The sequence below is a fragment of the Hyla sarda genome, chromosome 3 (genome assembly GCF_029499605.1).
Source record: "Hyla sarda isolate aHylSar1 chromosome 3, aHylSar1.hap1, whole genome shotgun sequence".
NCBI lineage: Eukaryota > Metazoa > Chordata > Amphibia > Anura > Hylidae > Hyla > Hyla sarda.
Window position 1 is genome coordinate 187,342,836 of NC_079191.1, and position 25,813 is coordinate 187,368,648.

Below are 25,813 nucleotides of genomic sequence, written 5' to 3' on the forward strand. Positions count from 1 at the left end.
TATTATATTTTAAGGTTCCTCTGTGTTTAAAATTATTGTTGTTTAAAACATAAATCTATTTAAACTTTTTTGTTGTCCATTGCAATTAGAGATGAGCGAATTTACAGTAAATTTGATTAGTCACGAACTTCTTGGCTCGGCAGTTGATGACTTTTCCTGCGTAAATTAGTTCAGCCTTCAGGTGCTCCGGTGGGCTGGAAAAGGTGGATATATTCCTAGGAAAGAGTCTCCTAGGACTGTATCCACCTTTTCCAGCCCACGGGAGCACCTGAAAGCTGAACTAATTTATGCAGGAAAAGTCATCAACTGCCGAGCCGAGAAGTTCGTGACGAATCAAATTTACTGTAAGTTCGCTCATCTCTAATTGCAATCAATCAGACTGCAACTTTTCATTTTTATATTTTTATCTTTTAAAACCTAAAAATTATATTAATCCTAAATATTATGGGCGAGATTTATCATTGCCTTTAGAGCATTTTTTTTGTCTGCGCAAGCAGCATATTTTGAGACTTTTATGCATCTTTTGATATAGACAGTTTTACTCTTTTTGCCAACCCATAGAATTTTTCTTTCTGACCATGCAGTGGTCACGTATTTATCATTTGCGACTTTTGTCAAAATTTGCTATTATGTGCGCAAAGGTACTTTTTTTGGCGCAAAGTTACACCACCTACCAGTAGGCGTGAGAATTACTTCTACCTTCTGCTATTCAACCTTTAACCCCCTTGTGGACGACAGCGTCCCATTCCCCTTCTATGACACTCACTCAGGAGCTGAGTGTAGGTCATAGCTTGGTGGTCCTGGTGGCTATCTGCCACCAGGACCCATCTCTAATGCCAGACATTACCGATCACGATGATGCCCGGCTTTAACCCCTTAGACGCCGTAATCAAATTTGATTGTAGCGTCTAAAATGCAAGTAAAAAATGTCCCGGCAGCTTTGTGAAAGTAAGTAAAAACACTTAACCTGCCAAATCTAGGACCTGGGAAAGTGTCTACTTCCCACCCTCACAAGCGTCTAGAAAAAGTGTATGTGGTAGAACTTTTCCCACCACAGCAGAGCTGCGCAAAATTCATCATCCTGCTGCACCTTCTTGATAAATAAGATGCACACTATTCAAACCCACCACCCAAATAAATGTGGAAATAGCTCTACCATAGACATTCTTTGATAAATCGGGGACTATGTGTCTTACGTGTAACAATAATTAAAAATAAGAAAATTGCACAAGAAAATTGCTAAAATGCCCATGGTCATTAAGGTTCAAAATATGTGCCGTATTAAGGGGTTAAACATGTTTTATTCTCTAACAATAACCTAAAAACTATACCTCAGGGATCTGTACTGGGACCCATCAATATCTTTATCAGTGATATTGCAGAAGGTCTCAGTGGTAAGATATTGGTCTTTTTGCTGATGACACAAAGATTTGTAACAGGGTTGATGTTCCTGGAGGGATACGCCAAATGGAAAAGGATTTGGGTAAACTAGAGGAATGGTAAGAACTCTAGAAACTAACATTTAATGTGAATAAGAGCAAGATGATGCACCTGGGGCATAAAAACACAAGGGCAGAATATAGAATATGTGATACAGTCCTAACCTCAGTATCTGAGGAAAGGGATTTAGGGTCATTATGTCAGAAGACTTAAATGAGAGCTCCGGCAAAATAAACGTATTCCCTATCTGAGCTTTGGGACACCCCGTGATCTCCAGGTTAGGAGCCCGGCTCTTTCATAGAGGAGCGTGTGTAGTCTACTGTACGTACTCGGGTCTTTTTGTTGCTCCCATAGAAATGTATGGAGCACGTGCCACCTGCAGCATGCACTCCTCACTGAGCGCTCGGTCCCAGGGGCCTCTTTGTAAATAGGGGATACGTTTTTTTTTTGTTTGGTTTTTGCCTGATATCTCCTTTAAAGGTAGGTAGAAAATGTAAGAGAGCAAAAAGAAATTCTAGCAGAATGCTTGGGTGTATAGGGAGAGGTATTAGCAGTAGTAAAAGAGGGAGGTGCTAATGAGAGACCTGGTGAGACCTCACTTGGAGTATTGTGTGCAGTAGTGGAGACCGTATCTTCAGAAGGACAGATATTTTTGAGAGAGTTTAGACAAGATACTAAACTGGTATATGGATTGCAGAATAAAACTTGCCAAGAAAGGTTAATGGACCCTAACATGTATAGCTTAGAAGTAAGATTAACCCCTTAAGGACTTAGCCCTTTTTCACCTTAAGGACTCAGACGTTTTTTGCAAATCTGACCACACTAATAACTCTGGAATGCTTTTAGTTATCATTCTGATTCCGAGATTGTTTTTTCGTGACATATTCTACTTTAACATACTGGTAAAAATTTGTGGTAACTTGCATCCTTTCTTGGTGAAAAATCCCAAAATTTTATGAAAAATGTGAAAATGTTGCATTTTTCTAACTTTGAAGCTCTCCACTTGTAAGCAATATGGATATTCCAAATATTTTTTTTTTATTCACATATACAATATGTCTACTTTACGTTTGCATCATAAAATTTACGTGTTTTTACTTTTGGAAGATACCAGAGGGCTTCAAAGTTCAGCAGCAATTTTCCAATTTTTCACAAAATTTTGAAACTCGCTTTTTTTCAGGGACCAGTTCAGGTTTGAAGTGGATTTGAAGGGTCTTCATATTAGAAATACCCCACAAATGACCCCATTATAAAAACTACACCCCCAAAGTATTCAAAATGACATTCAGTAAGTGTTTTAACCCTTTAGGTGTTTCACAGGAATAGCAGCAAAGTGAAGGAGAAAATTCACAATCTACATTTTTTACACTCGCATGTTCTTGTAGACCCAATTTTTTTATTTTTACAAGGGCTAAAAGGAGAAAATTTATACTTATATTTGTAGCGCAATTTCTCTTGAGTAAGCACATACCTCATATGTCTATGTAAAGTGTTCGGCGGGCGCAGTAGAGGGCTCAGAAGCGAAGGAGCGACAATGGGATTTTGGAGAGTACGTTTTTCTGAAATGGTTTTTGGGGGGCATGTTGCATTTAGGAAGCCCCTATAGTGCCAGAACAGCAAAAAAAAAACTAATGGCACACCATTTTGGAAACTAGACCCCTTGAGGAATGTAACAAGGAATAAAGTGAGCCTTAATACCCCACAGGTGTTTCACGACTTTTGCATACGTAAAAAAAAATAAATAAATAAATTTCACAAAAATGTGTTTCCCCCCAAATTTCACATTTTTGCAAGGGTTAATAGCAGAAAATACCCCCCAAAATTTGTAACCCCATCTCTTCTGAGTATGGAGGTACCCCATAAGTTGGCCTGAAGTGCACTACGGGCGAACTACAATGCTCAGAAGAGAAGGAGTCATATTTGGCTTTTTGAGACCAAATTTGGCTCGGGGGGCATTTCGCAATTAGGAAGCCCCTATGGTGCCAGCACAGCAAAAAAAAAACACATGGCATACCATTTTGGAAACTAGACCCCTCGGTGAACGTAACAAGGGGTTAAGTGAACCTTTATACCCCACAGGTGTTTCACGACATTTGCATATGTAAAAAAAAAAAAATTTTTTTACCTAAAATGCTTGTTTTCCCAAAAAATTTACATTTTTAAAAAGGGTAAAAGCAGAAAATACCCCCCAAAATTTGTAACACAATTTCTCCCGAGTACGGCAATACCCCATATGTGACCCTAAACTGTTGCCTTGAAATACAACAGGGCTCCAAAGTGAGAGCGCCATGCCCATTTGAGGCCTAAATTAGGGATTGCATAGGGGTGGACATAGGGGTATTCTACGCCAGTGATTCCCAAACAGGGGGCCTCCAGCTGTTGTAAAACTCCCAGCATGCTTGGACAGTCAACGGCTGTCCGGCAATACTGGGAGTAGTTGTTTTGCAACAGCTGGAGGCTCCGTTTTGGAAACAGTGGCGTACCAGACATTTTTCATTTTTATTGGGGAGGGTGGCTGTGTAGGGGTATGTGTATATGTATTGTTTTTTAATTTTAATTTTATTTTTTGTTAGTGTAGTGTAGTGTTATTAGGGTACAGTCGCACGGGCGGGGGTTCACAGTAGTTTTTCGCTGGCAGTTTGAGCTGCGGTAGAAAATTTGCCGCAGCTCAAACTTGCAGCCGGATACTTACTGTAAACCTCCGCCCATGTGAGTGTACCCTGTACATTCACATTGGGGGGGGTGGGGGGCATCCAGCTGTTGCAAAACTACAACTCCCGGCATGCGCTGAGACTGTACATGCTGAGAGTTTGTTTTGCAACAGCTGTAGGCACACTGGTTATGTATCACTGAGTTTGTGACCTTACTCAGGGTTTCACAACCAGTGTGCCTCCAGCTGTTGCAAAACTACAACTCCCAGCATGTATGGTGCATAGTGTACGGTGACTGCTGAGAGTTGTAGTTTGCAACAGCTGGAGGCACACCGGCCGTGAAACACTGAGTAAGGTAAAAAGAAACTCTGAGCACTGTATATAAAAGTCTATCATATCACATCTGTTTAACCTCTTCAGGACACAGGGCGTATGGATACGCCCTGCATTCCGAGTCCTTAAGGACACAGGGCGTATCCATACGCCCGTGGGAAATCCGGTCCCCGTTCAGCAGGCATCGCGGAATATCGCCCAGGGGGGTCATTATGTCCCCCAATGTCGGCAATGGCCGCAGATCGCTGGACAATTCAGCCCAGCGATCTGCGGCGGATTACGGGTCAATCGGGTCTCCAGTGACCCAGTGACCCGGAATTACAGGCTGTTCCGGGCCGTCTCTGACGGCCCCGACCAGCCATAGCCAGCCCTGATTCGTCGGCCGGTTTATCAGCCGACCAATCAGGGCACCTGCTGCGGGTGTCACTCCCGCAACCCACTCCGCCCCTCTTCCGGAGGACGTGATCGGGTGCGGGAAGAGGACCCCGGGAGCTGGGGACGCCGATCCCCGGCGTCAATGTTGGGATCAGGGTCCCAGGAGCGGCGGCGGCGAGGGACTGACCTGGGGAGCAGCAGTTGGAGCTGAGTGACAGCCTCCTGCTGTTGCTTAGCAACAGCTCCCAGCATGCAAAAAGGGCATGCTGTGAGCTGTAGTTATTCAACAGCAGGAGGCAGACCACCGCAACTCCCAGCATTCCCTTATGGGCATGCTGAGACTTATAGTTTTGCAACAGCTGGAGGTACATTTTTTCTATGGAAAAGTGTACCTTCAGCTGTTGTATAACTACAACTCCCAGCTTCCGGAGGACGTGAGCGGGTGCGGGAAGACTACCTCGGGTGCTGGGGACCCCTATCCCCGGCGTCCATGTTGGGATCGGGGCCCCAGGAGCGACGACGGCGGCGGCGAGGGACTGTCCTGCGACGGAGCAGCAGCAGGAGGTGAGTGACAGCCTCCTGCTGTTGCTTAGCAACAGCTCCCAGCATGCAAAAAGGGCATGCTGGGAGCTGTAGTTATGCAACAGCAGGAGGCAGAACACCACAACTCCCAGCATTCCCTTATGGGCATGCTGGGACTTATGGTTTTGCAACAGCTGGAGGCACATTTTTTCTATGGAAAAGTGTACCTTCAGCTGTTGTATAACTACAACTCCCAGCTTGCACAAACAGCTAAAGTGCATGCTGGGAGTTGTAGTGGTGCATCTTCTGGTTGCATAACTACAACTCCCAGCATGCCCGTTGGCTGTCGGTGACTGCTGAGAGTTGTAGTTTTGCAACAGCTGAAGGCACACTGGTTGTGAAACTCATTTTTTTTTTTACCTAACTCAGTGTTTCATGACCGGTGTGCCTCCAGCTGTTGCAAACTACAACTCCCAGCATGCACAGTACATGCTGGGAGTTGTAGTTTTGCAACAGCTGGAGGCACACTGGTTGTGAAACAATGAGTTAGGTCACAAACTCAGTGATACATAACCAGTGTGCCTACAGCTGTTGCAAAACTAAAACTCTCAGCATGTAGAGTCTGTCAGCGCATGCTGGGAGTTGTAGTGTTGCAGTAGCTGAATGTCCCCCCCCCAATGTGAATGTACAGGGTACACTCACATGGGCGGAGGTTTACAGTAAGTATCCGGCTGCAAGTTTGAGCTGCGGCAAATTTTCTGCCGCAGCTCAAACTGCCAGCAAGAAACTACTGTGAACCCCCGCCTGTGCGACTGTACCCTAAAAACACTACACTACACTAACACACAATAAAATAAAAAGTAAAAAACACTACATATACACATGCCCCCCCTCCCCAATAAAAATGAAAAACGTCTGGTACGCCACGGTTTCCAAAACGGAGCCTCCAGCTGTTGCAATACTGGAGGCACCCTGTTTGGGAATCACTGGAATCACTGGCGTAGAATACCCCCTATGTCCACCCCTATGCAAGTTCCTAATTTAGGCCTCAAATGGGCATGGCGCTCTCACTTTGGAGCCCTGTCGTATTTTAAGGCAACAGTTTAGGGTCACATATGGGGTATCGCCGCACTCGGGAGAAATTGTGCTTCAAATTTGGGGGGTATTTTCTGCTTTTACCCTTTTTAAAAATGTAACATTTTTGGAAAAACAAGCATTTTAGGTAAAAAAAATTTAAATAATTTAATATGCAAAAGTCGTGAAACACCTGTGGGGTATAAAGGTTCACTTAACCCCTTGTTACGTTCCCCGAGGGGTCTAGTTTCCAAAATAGTATGCCATGTGGTTTTTTTTTTTTGCTGTCTTGGCACCATAGGGGCTTCCTAAATGCGGCATGCCCCCAGAGCAAAATTTGCTTCCAAAAAGCCAAATGTGACTTCTCCTCTTCTGAGACCTGTAGTGCGCCAGCAGAGCACTTTTCACCCCCATATGGGGTGTTTTCTGAATTGGGAGAAATTGGTCTTCAAATTTTGGGGGGTATTTTCTGCTATTACCCTTTTTAAAAATGTAAAATAATTGGGAAAACAAGCATTTTAGGTCAAATTTATACACCCTAGAGGCTTCCTAAAGGTGACATGCCCCCCAAAAACCATTTCAGAAAAATGTTCTCTCCAAAATCCCCTTGTCGCTCCTTCCATTCTGAGCCCTCTACTGCGCCCGCCGAACACTTTACATAGACATATACAAGTAAAAATTTTCTCCTTTTACCACTTGCAAAAATTCAAAAATTGGATCTACAAGAACATGCGAGTGTAAAAAATGAAGATTTTGAATTTTCTTCTTCACTTTGCTGCTATTCCTGTGAAACACCTAAAGGGTTAAAACACTGACTTAATGTCATTTTGAATACTTTGGGGGTGCAGTTTTTATAATGGGGTCCTTTATGGGGTATTTCTAATATGAAGACCCTTCAAATCCACTTCAAAACTGAACTGGTCCCTGAAGAATAGGGAGTTTGAAAATTTTGTGAAAAATTGGAAAATTGCTGCTGAACTTTGAAGCCCTCTGGTGTCTTCCAAAAGTAAAAACTCATCAATTTTATGATGCAAACATAAAGTAGACATATTGTATATGTGAATAAAAATTTTTTTTATTTGAAATATCCATTTTCCTTACAAGCAGAAAGCTTCAAAGTTAGAAAAATGCAAAATTTTCAAATTTTTCATCAAATTTGGGGATTTTTCACCAAGAAAGGATGCAAGTTACCAAAAAAATTTACTACTATGTTAAAGTAGAATATGTCACGAAAAAACAATCTCGGAATCAGAATGATAACTAAAAGCATTCCAGAGTTATTAACCCCTTAATGACGCAGGACGTAAATGTACGTCCTGGTGAGGTGGTACTTAACGCACCAGGACGTACATTTACGTCCTGAGCATAACCGCGGGCATCGGAGCGATGCCCGTGTCATGTGCGGCTGATCCCGGCTGCTGATCGCAGCCAGGGACCCGCCGGCAATGGCCGACGCCCGCGATCTCGCGGGCGTCCGCCATTAACCCCTCAGGTGCCGGGATCAATACAGATCCCGGCATCTGCGGCAGTTCGCGATTAAAATGAACGATCGGATCGCCCGCAGCGCTGCTGCGGGGATCCGATCATTCATAACGCCGCACGGAGGTCCCCTCTCCTTCCTCCGTGCGGCTCCCGGCGTCTCCTGCTCTGGTCTGTGATCGAGCAGACCAGAGCAGATGACGACCGATAATACTGATCTGTTCTATGTCCTATACATAGAACAGATCAGTATTAGCAATCATGGTATTGCTATGAATAGTCCCCTATGGGGACTATTCGTGTAAAAAAAAATGTAAAAAAATGTAAAAGTAAAAAAAAAGTGAAAAATCCCCTCCCCCAATAAAAAAGTAAAACGTCCGTTTTTTCCTATTTTACCCCCAAAAAGCGTAAAAAACATTTTTTATAGACATATTTGGTATCGCCGCGTGCGTAAATGTCCGAACTATTAAAATAAAATGTTAATGATCCCGTACGGTGAACGGCGTGAACGAAAACAAATTTAAAAAGTCCAAAATTCCTACTTTTTTAATACATTTTATTAAAAAAAAAATTATAAAAAATGTATTAAAAGTTTTTTATATGCAAATGTGGTATCAAAAAAAAGTACAGATCATGGCGCAAAAAATGAGCCCCCATACCGCCGCTTATACGGAAAAATAAAAAAGTTATAGGTCATCAAAATAAAGGGATTATAAACGTACTAATTTGGTTAAAAAGTTTGTGATTTTTTTTAAGCGCAACAATAATATAAAAGTATATAATAATGGGTATCATTTTAATCGTATTGACCCTCAGAATAAAGAACACATGTCATTTTTACCAGAAATTGTACGGCGTGAAAACAAAACCTTCCAAAATTAGCAAAATTGCGTTTTTTGTTTTAATTTCCCCACAAAATAGTGTTTTTTGGTTGCGCCATACATTTTATGATATAATGAGTGATGTCATTACAAAGGACAACTGGTCGCGCAAAAAACAAGCCCTCATACTAGTCTGTGGATGAAAATATAAAAGAGTTATGATTTTTAGAAGGCGAGGAGGAAAAAATGAAAACGTAAAAATTTAATTGTCTGAGTCCTTAAGGCCAAAATGGGCTGAGTCCTTAAGGGGTTAATGTTTAAAGTGACACAGTGGTCAGATGTGCAAAAAACGCTCTGGTCCTTAAGGCCAAAATGGGCTTGGTCCTTAAGGGGTTAAAGGAGTAGTTCAGTGAAAAATAACTTCCATATGCAAAGGATAGGGGATAGGTTATAGATCGTGGGGGGTCTGACCGCTGGGATCCCTGCTATCTCCTCAACGAAGCAGCCGTTCCGACCTCCGCGGCCGACATGCCCCCTCCATGTAACTATATGGGATACATGAAGGGGGCCTGTCGGCCGCCGCTCCATGCGGGGGTCGACATGCCCCCTTCCAGCAGACTGCTGCGCCCCCGTTCAGGAGATCGAGGGGGGGTCCCAGCAGTCAGACCCCATCGATTTATAACTTATCCCCTATCCTTTGGATAGGGGATAAGTTCTCTTTCACTATAAAACTCATTTAAGCCTGCATGGGATAGGTATAAGGTTATCCTTCATATAAGATAAGGCCAGGGACTATTAATAGTATTTAGGATATTGGGCCAACTAGATGGGCCAAATGGCTCTTACCTGCCGACACATTCTATGTTTCTATACTCGCCATTTGAGTTCCACACTGTTCCTGCGTTATCAGTGCCATAGCCTCCCACCGAGTTTTGTTAACCTCATCAGCATTTGATGTTGCCACCAATCACAACCAACATATTCACGGTAAAACAGAGTTTATTGACTTTTATAGGTTTATTGTAGTAAAATTACTTTGTATAGTTAAAGGCTCAGATGTGATGTGGATAAATATAGATAAATAAAACGCTGAGTAGATTTGAGTAACAGGGAATTCTTTGTACTTCTCTACTGATTTCCTGTGCTCTTTATTTCTCCTGTAATAATTGAGTATGTTATTGGTATGTTAGAAACCGTATGTCTTTTTATATCATTAATTTGATGACTACTGATCCTTTCTATTGGTCCATGTTTTGACAAGAGACTGTTAGACAAAGTAGTTGTTTATATTGCTTAATAAAGAGACGTGCCATTCTGGGTTTTGTGACTGCTCTGGTCAGCACAGAACTGAGAGTAGTTCACAGACATGAGAGGTGTAGCACATCTTCTAGATTTGATGAATTACCCTATTAGTACAGTTCACTAACTTGGCACACAGAGGAAGTATTATGTGTCCAATCCAAACATTTTTCATGGTAACCTCACCACACATTCTTAATGCTGAAAAATGCTCTTGATCCGAGGTCGGTCATGTTTTCAGAAATGGCTAACAAATGGGTTTCTTTTCTTTTTCAAAATGGTACATAATTTATCAGTATACTGTCTTGGCGGAAGTGAAGGATTTATATTTAACCCATTCTGTGTTTGTTTGTTTGTTTTTTAAACTTGAAAGTTCAGCCAGCTTCAACCCTGCAAAAATCCCCACAAAATAATATAGTAGATTTGAGTAGCCGGATTAGTCCAGTGATGCAGATGCAAAATCAAAAAATGTTGCAGTATCTTGTAATACCAAAAAATAATAGAAAGAAATATAAATGAAAAAAGTGGCACATGGGCTGTACAATGACTCAGTGATTAGTTGCCGTTCATGTCCTGGATTCAATTCTGTCATACCAATATCTGCATGAAGTTTGCATGTTCTTGTTGTATGTTCTCGTCTGTGTCTTTATCAGCTTTCCTGGTTTAATCCAATTTATTGGTTCCAGTGTTTGTCTGAGATAGGTAATTTTTACTGTGAGTCCCACTGGAGACTGAGACTGTTTAGTGATGATAGTCTGTATAATGCATTGCAAAATGTGTCAACACTGTATACGTGAGAGTAGCTAAAGCTGTAGTCTTAAAGGGGTACTCCGGCCCTAATACATCTTATCCCCTATCCAAAGGATAGGGGCTAAGATGTCTGATCGCGATCTGTCATTGCGCACCCACCTTTGTGAGGCTCCAAATGTGTAGCGTGCCTTCCACGGGGCCGGAGTATTGTGACGCCCCACCCCCTTAATGCAAGTCTATTGGAAGGGGCGTGACAAATAATGATGATTTTTAGGCCTGAACAAACACTTATCGCCCTTTGGGTCCGTTGTCTGGAACTAATGTTTCCAGGGTTATTGATTCACCCAATAACTGGCCTGTGTAAAAGACTCAAGTCTTACATTGAGTGTTCTGCACAGCATTTTTATCTTGTAAATCAGTGTTTCTCAAGTGCGGCCCTCAAGAACCCCAAACAGGTGATTTTTTCAGGATTTCCTTAGACTTTGACTGTGATATGATTATGCATCGGAATCACCGCAATTATATAGTCTGTGGAAGACTAAGGAAATCCTGAAAACATTACCTGTTGGGGATACTTGAGGACCCCGCTTGGGAAACAATTATGTAAACTAATACACTTTGTTTTTCTCTAACAGATCTGTAGGCTGCAGCGTCATTTGTCAGCAGGAGAGTACAGCCAGGATTTACTCTCCAGTTTGCCAGCCATCTTCATATCTCCAGATAGCCAGCCTCCTTGTGATAAGCTCTCTGATGTGGTGCAGCTATGTGGTGGGAAGGTGTGCAAGACGCTACGCCCAGCTAAGGTTTGCATTGGGCAGTTTACTGGGAAGAAACCACCAAATTTGGAGTGTGTCTCAGAGAAATGGCTGCTAGGTAAATGGTAAACTATAATTAGTATATATGTGCTGTAATGCTAACCTACAATTTTACTGCAATATAGTTACATATCAGGGCTAATGCTGAAAATGTATTTAAACCTGGATGATGCACCATGGTAACACAGTAAAGCCTTTACAGTAAATACATTCTTGTTTTTTGATGTGTTTTTGGTTCACTGTTCGATTTTATATAAATCAGCAGATAAATATATGAATACATATTACAATATTGTATGTGTCCGTGGCTGCTTATTACTGAGCCATAGGGGCCTCATGTGTCTTCATATAGTCTTCATGCTGTCTTGTTCCTTATGACAGGTCCTCATAGATAGATAAAGCTGGGAAAAGTGCACACTAAGCATGTTCTCCTCCAGCAATGCAAGTCTATAGGGCTATTTTGTTCCAATATCTAGAAAGTGGGGAGAGACGTGCTCAGCATCCTTCTTCTCTCCCTGCTCATTCTGAAAGTTTGACCGACTGATCAAACTTTTCACATGTCTGTAGGTCATCTCAACAGTTTATTTAAAGGGAAACTAACATCTAGTTCACTCGTACTTAACCCAATACATGGGGTTATAGTGTGGGCTAACCTGATTACAATGAGGTATCATTTACCTGGATTAGTGGTCCGGTTAGTTGGCATTGCTAATCTGGAAATGGCCGGTTTTGCACAATGTAGGTGGGACCTGGCATCCCCAGCATCCTTGCCTTTATCCCCTCTGCATCAATATTCTCCCTCACATGGGCAAAGGGTCCCATGAATATTCATGAGGTTGCATACTGGTGTATCAGGGATAGAGGTAGGGCAGTTGGGTAATCGTGTCTCACCTCTATTTACATATATTAACAATGCCTGCTAATACAACAAGTATCTCCTTAACCAGATCCCAGCTGGTCGGATAAGTGATACCTCATTGTAATCCGGTTCATCAGCACTATAACCCCATTTATTGAGTTTAGTGCTGGTGAACCCGCTGACAGTTTCTCTTTAAAGGGGAACTCCGGTGGGAATTTTTTTTTTTTTCAAATCTACTGGTGCAAGAAAGTTAAACAGATTTGTAAATCACTTCTATTTAAAAATCTGAACCCTTCTAGTGATTCTCAGCTTCTGTATACTACAGATATACTACAAAGAAATTTGTAAAGTTGTTTCCAACCTGACAACAGTGCTCTCTGCTGACACCTCTTTCCTTGTCAGGAACTGTCCAGAGCAGGAAAAGTTTTGTGTCAGGAACTGTCCAGAGCAGGAGAAGTTTTCTATGGGGATATAATTCTAATCTGGACAGTTTCTGACACGGACAGAGGTGTCAGCAGAGAGCACTGTTGTCAGACAAAAAATAAATTCACAAATTTCTCTGTTTTATACAGCAGCTTATAAGTACTGAAGGATTAAGATATTTTTAATAGAAATAATTTACAAATCTTTTTAAATTTCAGGCACCAGTTGATTTGAAAAATTTATTTTCAGATTGTCCCTCACAACAGCACCACATGAGATTGCCCCCTATCTGCATAGGAACAGGAAGCACAAGAGAGGTTAAAAGGCCCCTCCCTCCATACCCCCTCAGCGTTTCCTTTTCCTATGGAGCAGGGGTGCAGAGAGGTCTGTACCTGTGTTTTTTTGCGGGCTGTGTTTTTAAATTCTGACTCTATAGTAGATATTGTTTCTTTAGGTTCCCATTTTCAAGAGGAAGGTGAAGTTATTGAACCTTGTACCCAGAGGAATGATAAGAGATATTATTTCTCCTCTGAGGACACAGAAATTCTGGTTAATGCTGTCAGAAATGCTATGAACATTCCTGAAACCACAGAATCAACTTCTATCCAAGATCTCATGTTTGCGGGATTGAAACCTAAAAAACAACAGGTTTTCACTGTTCATGACACTATTAAGGATCTTATTCTTGAATGGAGAGAACCTTAGAAAAGACAATTGCTTTCCAAGGAATTCCATTCCAGATTTCCGTTTGAGGAGGATACAAAGTTATGGAACGAAATTCCTAAAATTGACGTACAAGTTTCTAAAGTGTATATAGAAAAAGGATGTATAACAAGTGTATACAAGAACCAGTCCTCTAGAGCCAGTAGAAATAAGAAATGAGAAAATAGGAAAGAAAATAGAAAAGAGATGAAAATGAATGAAATAAAAAATTCTAATAATGATAAAAATACTGTAGTGAATTAAAAAATGAAAAATTAGATATATATTCGTTAATAGTCCCGAATTAAAGTTGGAAACATGAAAAAGATATAACACATTTATTCATAATGTAATATACATCAGTGCAGGGCCCTTGCACGAGATGTATTACAACTGTTAAAAGACATATGCTAATAAAAAATATATAAAATGATGATATGCAAAATTGTATATCGCGATCAGCCACCTTTAAATGAATGTCAATTTGCTAGAAAAATAGTCTATGATAAAGTGATGTCCGTGCAGCAGGTAATGATATATAGAGTGCCAGACTTGTTCACAATGTTTTAAAGGAGTTTCAGAAAACGCTGTACATAAAGTGTGGTACCTGTAGTCCGCAACTGGATGTAGTTCACGCTGTCCTGCGGTAGTGATGACGCTCGGAGCTGGCACAGAGCTGCCTCCAGCCCAGAGGTGGTTGCTCCAGCGGTCCCAGCGGGGTACAGGTGGGCACGGATCTGCGTCCGGCCGTAGCGTTTGCTGGATGGTATAAACAGGTAAGTGAGGTGGCGTCCTCGTGCTGGATCGCGCGCGCGATCCCAATAGTAGTCCAAGATGAGGGTACTGCAGCGCTGCAGAGGGCTGTATAGTGGGTATCCGATAATGATAAAGGTGCTGATAGAAGTAGATAAGGATGGCAAACAGGGCTATACGCGTTTCAAGACAAAGGTCTCATTCTTTAGTAGCCAGAATTGCATAATTTTATAGTTTATGCAATTCTGGCTACTGAAGAATGAGACCTTTGTCTTGAAACGTGTATAGCCCTGTTTGCCATCCTTATCTACTTCTATCAGCACCTTTATCATTATCGAATACCCACGATACAGCCCTCTGCAGTGCTGCAGTACCCTCATCTTGAACTACTATTGGGATCGCGCGCGCGATCCAGCACGAGGACGCCAGCTCACTTACCTGTTTATACCATCCAGCAAACGCTACGGCCGGACGCAGATCTGTGCCCACCTGTACCCCGCCAGGACCGCTGGAGCAACCACCTCTGGGCCGGAGGCAGCTCTGTGCCAGCTCCGAGCGTCATCACTACCGCAGGACAGCGTGAACTACATCCTGTTGCGGACTACAGGTACCACACTGTATGTACAGCGTTTTCTGAAACTCCTTTAAAACATTGTGAACAAGTCTGGCACTCTATATATCATTACCTGCTGCACGGACATCACTTTATCATAGACTATTTTTCTAGCAAATTGACATTCATTTAAAGGTGGCTGATCGTGATATACAATTTTGCATATCATCATTTTATATATTTTTTATTAGCATATGTCTTTTAACAGTTGTAATACATCTCGTGCAAGGGCCCTGCACTGATGTATATTACATTATGAATAAATGTGTTGTATCTTTTTCATGTTTCCAACTTTAATTCGGGACTATTAACAAATATATATCTAATTTTTCATTTTTTAATTCACTACAGTATTATTTTAATCATTATTAGAATTTTTTATTTCATTTTCACCTCTTCTATTTTGTTTCCTATTTTCTCATTTCTTATTTCTACTGGCTCTAGAGGACTGGTTCTTGTATACACTTGTTATACATCCTTTTTCTATATATATCTTTAGGTCTGTGGGGTATAGACCTACCCAGTTAACCTCGAGTCAGCCCCGGCTGAGTGAGCTACACAATTCTTGTTGTATTAAGTTTCTAAAGTGGTTAAGAAGACTTCTTTACCATACGAGGATAGCTCTCAACTACAAGATCCTTTAGATTGGAAGATGGACGGATTGTTAAGGAAATTGTGGGAATCTTGCTCTGCTCAGATTAACCCCAATGTTGCGGCTACTACTGTAGCAAGATCCTTGTTCATCTGGCTAGAGGAACTAGAAAACCATCTTACTAAAAAGAAAGAGAAAATATATTGTCATCTGTACCTTTGTTAAAACTTGCAACAGCATTCTTAGATGATGCCTCAACTGAGTCGGTCAGATCGGCTTCCCGATCGGCTGTTCTGTCCAACTCAGTCAGGCGAGCCTTATGGCTTAAAAATTGGCAGGGGGATTCTACCTCAAAGAGCAAACTTTGTGGTGTTCCTTTTGAAGGTAACACCATGTTTGGCCCAGTCTTAGATAAAATTCTGGAACAAGCTGCAGACAGGAAAAAGGTCTTACCTGAACAAAAATCTACTAAACAAAAAATGTATTTTCATTCCTTTTACAAAAAACAAGCCGTATAAAGGAAAGGGAAAATCAGGTAGATGGAGTTACCCAAAGGGAGTCGAGAGCAGATAATTCTAGCTCAACCCTCCCTCAAACTCTTCTTCTAAAAAACAATGACTATCTTCAGGTGGGAGGAAGACTCACTCGATTTCGTCGCCAGTGGGCGAACATTTAAAAAAATCTGTTTATTCTGAACTCTCTGGAGTTCGGCTTCAGAATCGAGTTTGCCTTCCCTCCTCCTCAAAGATAGCGCATTACAGATCTAGGATCAAAAGATGCAAATTTGAGGTTCAGGTATAAAAGATCTGTTATCCCTTGGTGCTATTATTCCGGTTCCTCAGCAAGAACGAGGGCTAGGACATTATTCCAACCTATTCCTAGTTCCAAACCCCAATGGTTCCTTCAGGACCATTATAAATTTAAAGGGATTAAACAAATGTATTACATACAAATGGTTCAAAATGGAAACGTTGAAGTCTGCAATTCTACTAATCCAAAAAGATGCCTGGATGGCGACTATCGACTTAAAAGACACTTCTTTCCATCTTCCTAGCTTCGAGCCTCATCAGAAATATCTTTGATTTGCAGTTCAATTAGACAAAAAAGTATTTCATAACCAATTCAAAGCTCTTCCCTTTGGAATATTCTTGGCAACGAGGATATTCACAAAGGTGATGGTGGAGGTAGTAGCCTCCCTGAAACTAGAGGGGATCACCATCATTCCCTACCTAGATGATCTACTGATTACTGCCAATTCTTATTACCCTCTCTCTCTCTCTGCATGTCCAGTGGGCAGTGTCATGCCTACAAGACTTAGGCTGTATAATAAATTTCCAGAAATCGGATCTCTCTCCCTCCAGAACTAAGAGATTTCTTGGCATGATCCTGAATTCGGAAGTACAGAAGACCTTTCTTCCAGTGGAAATAGTATCCTCTATTCAGCAGAAGATAAAGGAGATAATGCGAAAGAAAACGGTTACCTTGAGGATAGCCATGTCCCTGCTGGGGTCCATGACTTCCTGCATACCAGCTGTAGCCTGGTGTCAGAGTCATTCCAGAACTCTTCAGTCACCAATACTGAAGACCTGGGATCGCTCTCAGTTCTCCCTAGAGAACCAGATGAAGGTTCATCTTACTGTAAAGAAATCCCTAAAGTGGTGGCTGAAAGAAAATCTTCTTGAGGTACCATGGATCTCTCATCTATCTATCTCCATAACAACAGATGCCAGTCTGTGGGGCTGGGGAGCTGTGGTGGAAGATCTCCAACTTAAGGGTTCCTGATCTCAAGAAACTCAAACCTGTTCCTCGAATTATCGAGCGTTAAAGGCAATATTCAAAGCTTTAAAAGCTTCAAAAAATTTAGTGGGGGCCTTCATGTAAAGGTCTATTCGGCCAACACAACAGCAGTGGCCTTTATCAATCATCAGGGCGGAAGAAGCCATGACTCCCAGAAGATTCTAGCTGAGAAAATATTCATTTGGGCAGAACAAAACGTGTTATCCCTTTCTGCAGTACATCTGAAGGGAATAGACAACCCAGCAGCCGATTTTTTTTAAGTCGCCATGTTTTTGATTCAGGGGAATGTTCACTGAATGCTCAAGTTTTTCTCTTCCTGACTCAAAGCTGGGGCCTTCCAGAGATATACCTATTTGCTTCTCAGAAGAATTGCAGAGTCCATGGATTCTTCTCTCTCAACCCAAGAGAAAACCTGAAAGCAGTGGATGCCCTTCAACAAGAATGGTCCTTCAATTTCGCATATGCGTTTCCGCCAATTCCTAATCATGAGAGCTCTCCAGAAGGTGAGACTAGGAAGAGGAAAATTCATCTTCATAGCCCCAATGGGGCTGAAAAGAAGCTGGTTCAGTCTTCTAAAAGAACTTGCCATAGTGGAGCCCATTCTTCTTCCTCAGAAGGACGATCTATTGTGCCAGGGCCCTCTATTCCACAAAGATCTAAAGAATCTCCAGCGGTCAGCCTGGCTATTGAGAGGCTTGTGCTAGAACCAAAGGGTCTCTCTAAGAAAGTGGTTGACACCCTCCTAAAAAGTAAAAAGGATACTATATCTTGCATTTATCTTAAAGGGGTACTCCGGTGAAAACCTTTTTTCTTTTAAATCAACTGGTGCCAGAAAGTTAAACATATTTGTAAATTACTTCTATTAAAAAATATTAATCCTTCCAGTACTTTTTAGCTGCTGAATGCTACAGAGGAAATTCCTTTCTTTTTGGAACACTGATGACATCACAAGCACAGTACTCTCTGCTGACATCTCTGTCCATTTTAGCAACCATGCTAAGGGCAGCATGGTGGCTTAGTGGTTAGTGGGTTCAAATCCCACTAAGGACAACAATAAATAAATAAAGACTTATTATTATTATTATAATAACATCAGCAGAGAGCACTGTGCTCGTGATGTCATCAGAGAGAATTCCAAAAAGAAAAGAATTTCCTCTGTAGTATTCAGCAGCTAATAAGTACAGGAAGGATTAAGATATTTTAATAGAAGTAATGTAAAAATCTGTTTAACTTTCCGGAGCCAGTTGATTTAAAAGAAAAAAAGTTTTCACCGGAGTACCCCTTTAAGCAATGGAAAAAATGTTTATCATGGTGTGGCTCTTCTCCTCCAGATCTTCTTAACCCAGATATTCCCAGAATATTAGATTTCCTGCAGGATGGTTTTGATTTAGGTTTATCTTTAAGTACACTTAAAGTTCAGACGGCAGCCCTTGGCTGTTTTTTTTTTTTTTTTTAATATCAGCATTGCTGAACACAAATGGGTCAAAAGTAATTTTTCGGCAGTATCCAGAATAAGATAGAAAATATTGAATCTTACTTCCCCTTGGGATTTGAACCTTGTATTTTCATATCTAACTTAAAGTCCCTTTGAGCTTTTATCGGAATCAGCTATCAAGTTTCTTACCGGGAAAACTTTTTTCTAGATTTTTCATAGATCTTAAAATTTTCATAGATCTCAAGACATAATTCTTCCCTCTTTCTGTGCCAATCCCAAGAATAATAAGGAAGAGTTCCATAAACTGGATGTCAGGAGAGTGGTCTTACACCATCTAGAAACTACTAAGACCTGGAGGAAAGACTCTACACTGTTTGTTCAATATCAAGGACCAAATAGGGGGACGAAAGCATAAAAAAACTCAATTTCCAGATGACTGCAATCAGTCAGTCATATACTGCTGCAGGTCAAGATGTTTCAGTAGGCATTAAAGCTCATTGCACAAAGCTCATTGCTCAAAGCTCATTGTTTCAGTCTCTTAGGCCGAGAGAGCTTCAGCCTCTCTAGAACAGATATACAGAGCGGCTACATGGTCTTCTCCGCACACTTTCTTGAAGCATTATAAGCTGGATGTGGCCTCTTCTCAGGACCTTGGGTTTGGCCGAAATGTGCTGCAGGCCATGTTCCCTCCCTAAGTCTACATTTATCTGGTATGTCTCATGTGGTGCTGTCGTGAGGGACAATCTGAAAAGTCGGAATTATTACTTACCGATAATTCAATTTTCATGAGTCCATCACCACAGCACCTATTTATTCCCACCCTTATTTTATATATGTATTTGTATATGTATATTTAATAATTGCTCTCTTAGTAATTTATAAACACTGAGGGAGTATGGAGGGAAGGACCTTTTAACCTCTCTTGTGCTTCCTGTTCCTATGCAGATAGGGGGCAATCTCATGTGGTGCTGTCGTGATGGACTCATGGAAACTGAATTATCTGTAAGTAATAATTCCGACTTTTCTACTTGTTTCCACCGGAGTTCCACTTTAAGCAACAGGTACACACACACTGCGGCTACAGGCTGGTTCGTATGTAGTGTGTACACGAACTATGCAGCAAAATTACATGCGATTAGTATTTAAAGTAGCACCCAGGAGCATATAATATATTGGTAATAATTGTTCTGTTATCTTGTATGTCAGGAGGCTGTTTGGCTAGAGAATGTAGAAAGTAAGTAAAGATAAAAAAAATGACTATTTCTGAGTGTGGAATTTAGATGGGCATGGCTCATTAAGCTTACCCTATTTGCCTGTACTGAAGACTATTTTGAGGAGAGGTATATGCTTATGAATGTAAAAGACAGGAGTCAAATAAGTTAATGAGAATATGATTTAATTGTTTTAGAAAAATAAAAATCCCAAGGTTATTTAAGAAAAATGTTTGGGAATTGAGATATAATGAGATTCTGGCACAAACACATATTGATAGATTTAAGCCATCAGAGGATCAAAACTAGTGGAAGAGTGATGATTTCAAGGAATGAGAAGCATCTGAAGGTCTTCTGCATCAAATGCTGCAGTGAGGCTGGGATACTGAACTTGCTTATGGATGGAGGTCACTAACAAGCTTGGAACCTATACAGCATTCTGATATTCTAAATAAAGAAACAAGTGGAATCTTCAACTAATTTGCTCTAGTAATTGCTGCTTATGTGCATTTAGGGGTTAAGTGAAAATTAAAGCATTATGACTATAGGGTCACTGGAGATGTTCTTTATTAAGCACGAGCTTACAGTCAGATGCCATTTTACATTAGCTATTCATTATAACATCCATTAAAATGTCACGATCTTTGCTTGCATACCTTCTTAACCTCTTGGGGACTCAGGGCGTAAGTCCTTAAGGAGCCAGTACCCACGGCTAATGACGGACACTGCCAATACGGCCGATGCCCGGCATTAACCCTTTAGACGCCACGATCACAGTGGATCACGGCACCTAAAGTGAAAGTAAAGGAATCCTGTCAGCTCAGTGGAGCTGATCTGGACTATCGCGACAAAATCGTGATGTCTCGATCAGCGTACTGGACGATGGGAAGGTCCTGACCTGCCTCTCCGTTGTCGGATCGGCGATCTACTGCTCCATGCCTGCGAAGGCTGTTCGATTTCACCGTGGCGGTCCAGAACAGCACCACTGAGCTAACTGGCATTATTTTCTTTTGTTTTAGACGTGGCGATCAAACTTGAGGGTTAATGCCGGACATCAGCCGGATCAGCGGTCCGGCATTAGCCGTGGGTCCCGGTTGCTTATAGCAACCGGGACCCACCCAAATTAATGATTAATTCACATCTACAATATGTCTACTTTATGTTCCCTTCATTTGGTAAACATTCTTTAATTATTTTAGAATGTTAGAAGGTTTATAAGTTTAGCAGCAATTTCCCAGATTTTCAAGAAAATTGCTAAATCTGATTTTTCTGGGACCAGTTCAGTTCTGAGGTGGAATTGAGGGGCCTGTATGTTTGATACCCCTATAAATTACCGTTTTATAAACTGCACCCCTTAACTCCTTAAAGGGGTACTCCGCCCCTACCATCTTATTCCCTATCCAAAGGATAGGGGATAAGATGTTAGATCGCGGGGGTCCCGCCGCTGGAGACCCACGGAATTTCCGCTGCAGCGCCCCACTATCATAACTGCACAGAGCAAACTCGCTCTGTGCGTAATGATGGGCAATACAGGGGCCGGAGTAGCATGATGTCACGGCCCGCCCCCTTAACCTGTTAAAGACCCAGGGCGTATGGGTACGTCCTGACACCCTGTTACTTAAGGACCCAGGATGTACCTGTACGCCCATGGGAATTTCGTTCCCTGCCGGCGGGGACCGGGGTGCCTGCTGATCCATATCAGCAGTCACCCCGGTCCCCGCCGGCAGGGAACGAAATTCCCACGGGCGTACAGGTACATCCTGGGTCCTTAAGGAACAGGGTGTCAGGACGTCAGACCCCCCCCCATGTCGGCGATGGCCGCAAATCGCTGGTGAATTCACACCGGTGATTTGTGGCAATACCAGGTAATACGGGTCTATGGTGACCCGGTGACCTGGAAAATAAAGGGGATCGGGGTTGTCAAAGACCCCCACGATCCCCCTTAAGGGATAGCAGTGAGGTGGCAGGGGTGCCACCCCTCCTATCCCTGCTATTGGTCGTATAGAAGCGACGGCCAAGAGCAGATCGAGGGCAGGGGTTATCTTTCTGTTTCCCTGTTCTGCCCACCCACAATAGGCAGGGCAGAACGGGGAAACCGACAGAGGACCGGCGCCGAAGTCCACTTACCCATCGGCGGAGGCTGTGGGCGGCGATCGGCTGCGGTGCTCGGCGGGCGGCGATGTCGTGAGGCTGGCTCCCTGGATCCTGCGGAACCCGGTGAGTTGCCAAGCAACATCTGGAGGGCTACAGTTTGAGACCACTATACAGCATGCCCAAACAGCTGTCTCGGCATGCCCATCCCAGCATGCCCAAACAGCTGTCTCGGCATGCTGGGAGTTGTAGTTGTGTACCTCCAGCTGTTGCATAACTACATCTCCCAGCATGCCCTTCGGCGATCAGTATATGCAGGGAGGTGTAGTTTTGCAACAGCTGGAGGCACACTGGTTGGAAAATACTGAGTTAGGTAACATAACCTAACTGAAGGTTTTCCAACCAGTCTGCCTCCAGCTGTTGCAAAAGTACAACTCCCAGCATGCACGGTCTGTCAGTACATGCTGTGAGTTGTAGTTTTGAAACAGCTGGAGGTTTGCCCCCCCCATGTGAATGTACAGGGTACATTCACATGGGCGAGTTTACAGTAAGTTTCCTGCTTGAAGTTTTCGCCGCAGCGCAAACTCCTAGTGGGAAACTCACTGTAATCCTCCGCCAGTGCAAATTTACCCTAAAAACACTACACTACACTACTCTAACACATAATAAAGGGTAAAACACAACATATACACCCCCTTGCACTGCCCCCCCCCCCCCCAATAAAAATGAAAAATGTATTGTATGACAGTGTTTCCAAAACGGAGCCTCCAGCTGTTGCAAAACAAAAAACTCCCAGCATTTCCGGACAGCCACTGACTTTCCAGGCATGCTGAGAGTTTAGCAACAGCTGGAAGCACCCTGTTAAGGAATCACTGGCGTAGAATACCCCTATGTCCACCCCTATGCAATCCCTAATTTATGGCGCTCTCTCACTTCGGAGCCCTGTCATATTTCAAGGAAACAGTTTGGAGCCACATATGGAGTATTTCCGTACTCGGGAGAAATGGCACTACAAATTTTGGGGGGCTTTTTCTCCTTTTACCCCTTATGAAAAGGAAAAAAAAAATTTACACTAAAATGCTGGTGTTGCCCCATACTTTTTATTTTCACAAGAGGTAAAATTTGCAAAGACCCCCAAAATTTGTAAATACCCCATATGTGGGTGTAAAATGCTATGCAGGTGCACAACAAGGCTCTGGAGTGAGAGTGCACTATGTACATTTGAGGCCTAAATTGGTGATTTGCACAGTCCCCCTGATTTTACAGCGGTTCTGACATAAACGCAAAAAAATAAATACCCACATGTGACCCCATTTTGGAAACTGCACCCCTCACGGAACATAACAATTGGTATAGTGAGAATTTGGGTAGAAAAACAGACATGGTGCACATCTACAATCTTGTATAATGATCTGATTGCTTCTCAGCATAATATCAAAAACTAACAGGTTGTTAGTATACATTTTTGATCAAAAAGTACAAGCCCACTCGCCACGTCAAGGCCACCTATCCAGAGTGGGTCCCTAACGTCCCTAGCATAAAATGGCGCAGCACCGGGCGGCGACCACCACCGCCGCGACGCCAATGCCCACAGGGGGGGAACGACCCACCGGCAGAGCGGCCCCAATGCCACTCAAACCAGTCTATGGGCCGCACCCCCCCGCAGACATGGCGCCACGGCAGCAACGGACACCGCACAGCACCACACCAGTGTGAACAGGGATGTGATAGCTCACTTACCATACTCTCCCAGTCAGACTGGGAGGCAGCTAGGAAAGAAATGGCCCATGTGCAGCTAACTACTGCTTATATAGGGTTGGGCTGAGGGGGTAGGGAAGAGTGCAGCACATGTTAAAACAAAGAAAAAGGAGGGGATAGAAATCACAGTGTGAATTCGGGTAGAAAAACAGACATGGTGCACATCTACAATCTTGTATAATGATCTGATTGCTTCTCAGCATAATATCAAAAACTAACAGGTTGTTAGTATACATTTTTGATCAAAAAGTACAAGCCCACTCGCCACGTCAAGGCCACCTATCCAGAGTGGGTCCCTAATGTCCCTAGCATAAAATGGCGCAGCACCGGGCGGTGACCACCACCACCATTGGTATAGTGAGCCTTAACATCCCACAGGTGTTTAATGAAAATTCTTCAAAGTTGGATGGAAAAATGAAAAAAAAGTTTTCACTAAAATGCTGGTGTTACCCTAAATTTTTCATTTTCACAACGGAAAATAGGGGAAAAAGCCCCCCAAAATTTGTAACCCTATTTCTTCCGAGTAAGAACATACCCCATATTGTGATGTAAAGTGCTCTGCAGGTGCACTACAATGCTCAGAAGAGAAGGAGCGCCATTGGGCTTTTGAAGAGAAAATTTGTCAAGAATTGAAGGCCACGTGTATTTACAAAGCCCCCATAGTGCCAGAACAATGGACCCCCCCCCCACATGTGACCCCATTTTGGAAACTACACCCCTCATGGAATGTTATAAGGGGTACAGTGAGCATTTACGCCCCACAGGTGTCTGACAGATTTTTGGAACAGTGGTCCGTGAAAATGAAAAATGTAACTTTTCATTTGCACAGCCCACTGTTCCAAAGATCTGTCAAACGTCAGTGGGGTGTAAATACTCACTGCACCCCTTATTAAATTCTGTGACGGGTGTAGTTTCCAAAATGGGGACACGTGGGGGGGGGTCCACTGTTCTGGCACTATGGGGGCTTTGTAAACACACGTGGCCCCTGACTTCCATTCTCACACCAAAACAAAGAGAATGCACCACAACAAAGATTTTTTTTATATAAATATAACTTTTTTTTGCTTTATTTCATCACATATTAAAATTGATACATATATAAAGATACATATAGAAAGTAAGAAAGCGCAGCACCAGATGCATACACGTACAGGTCGGGAGGCTATCCCACAAGGCATACATGAGAAATGGAACAGGTCACAAGCACCAAGTCAATACGGCATGATAACCAAAGTAGACAATATAAAGTGCAAACATGCTAACTATAGCAGACCTGAACACAAAGAAACAGAATGTATCATGACGTAATGGGGAAGTGCCAACCGTACCTACCGTGTTTCTCCGAAAATAAGACCGGGTCTTATATTAATTTTAGTCACAAAAAACACACTAGGGCTTATTTTCAGGGTAGGGCTTATTTATTTATGGTATGTACCTTGAAAAACATGGAGGGCTGTAGCAGTGTGGAGGATGGGGAGCTGTAGCAGTGTGGAGGATGCCACCCCCCCATCTTCCACACTGCTACAGCCCCCCATCCTCGACACTCCCGCAGCCCCCCATCCTCCACACTCCTACAGCCCCCCACCCCTCTGCCATAATAAATTACGGTACACATTTCATCCCCAGTGGAGACCAGCACTTCCCCACCTTCATACGGTAGCGTCCTCAACTTATACTGTACGGAAGCTTTAGCTCTCGGCGGCGGCGGGATCTCCTTCTGTTGCTTAGCAGCCAGGGGCAGGGACACGTCCGTGAAGTCGGCCGTGCGTACGCGCTGACGTTTTAAAGCGACAGCGTCCCTGCCCCAGCTCAATTACGGTAACTTGCCGCGGGACCAGCCAAGGGGGGTTGGGAAGTTTGCGGGCATTACTGGCGGCCATGGTCCGGATCTGGACCGCGGTCTGCCAGTTGATTACCCCTGGCCTGGGTCTTATTTTCAGGGTAGGGCTTATATTGCAGCCCACCCTGATAATCCTGCTAGGGCTTACTTTTGGGGTGGGGTTTATTTTCGGGGAAACGG

At 42.8% G+C, this 25,813-nt stretch overlaps 1 protein-coding gene across 1 annotated transcript in view; it reads left to right on the plus strand.

Annotated features, from left to right (window-relative positions):
• Window positions 1-25,813, plus strand: part of MCPH1 (microcephalin 1) — a 317,389-nt gene that overhangs the window by 270,805 nt on the left and 20,771 nt on the right. Inside the window, exon 13 of the mRNA XM_056565717.1 lies at window positions 11,380-11,617. Coding sequence (XP_056421692.1) covers window positions 11,380-11,617 — 238 coding nt within the window. The remainder of the gene's footprint in view (window positions 1-11,379; window positions 11,618-25,813) is intronic.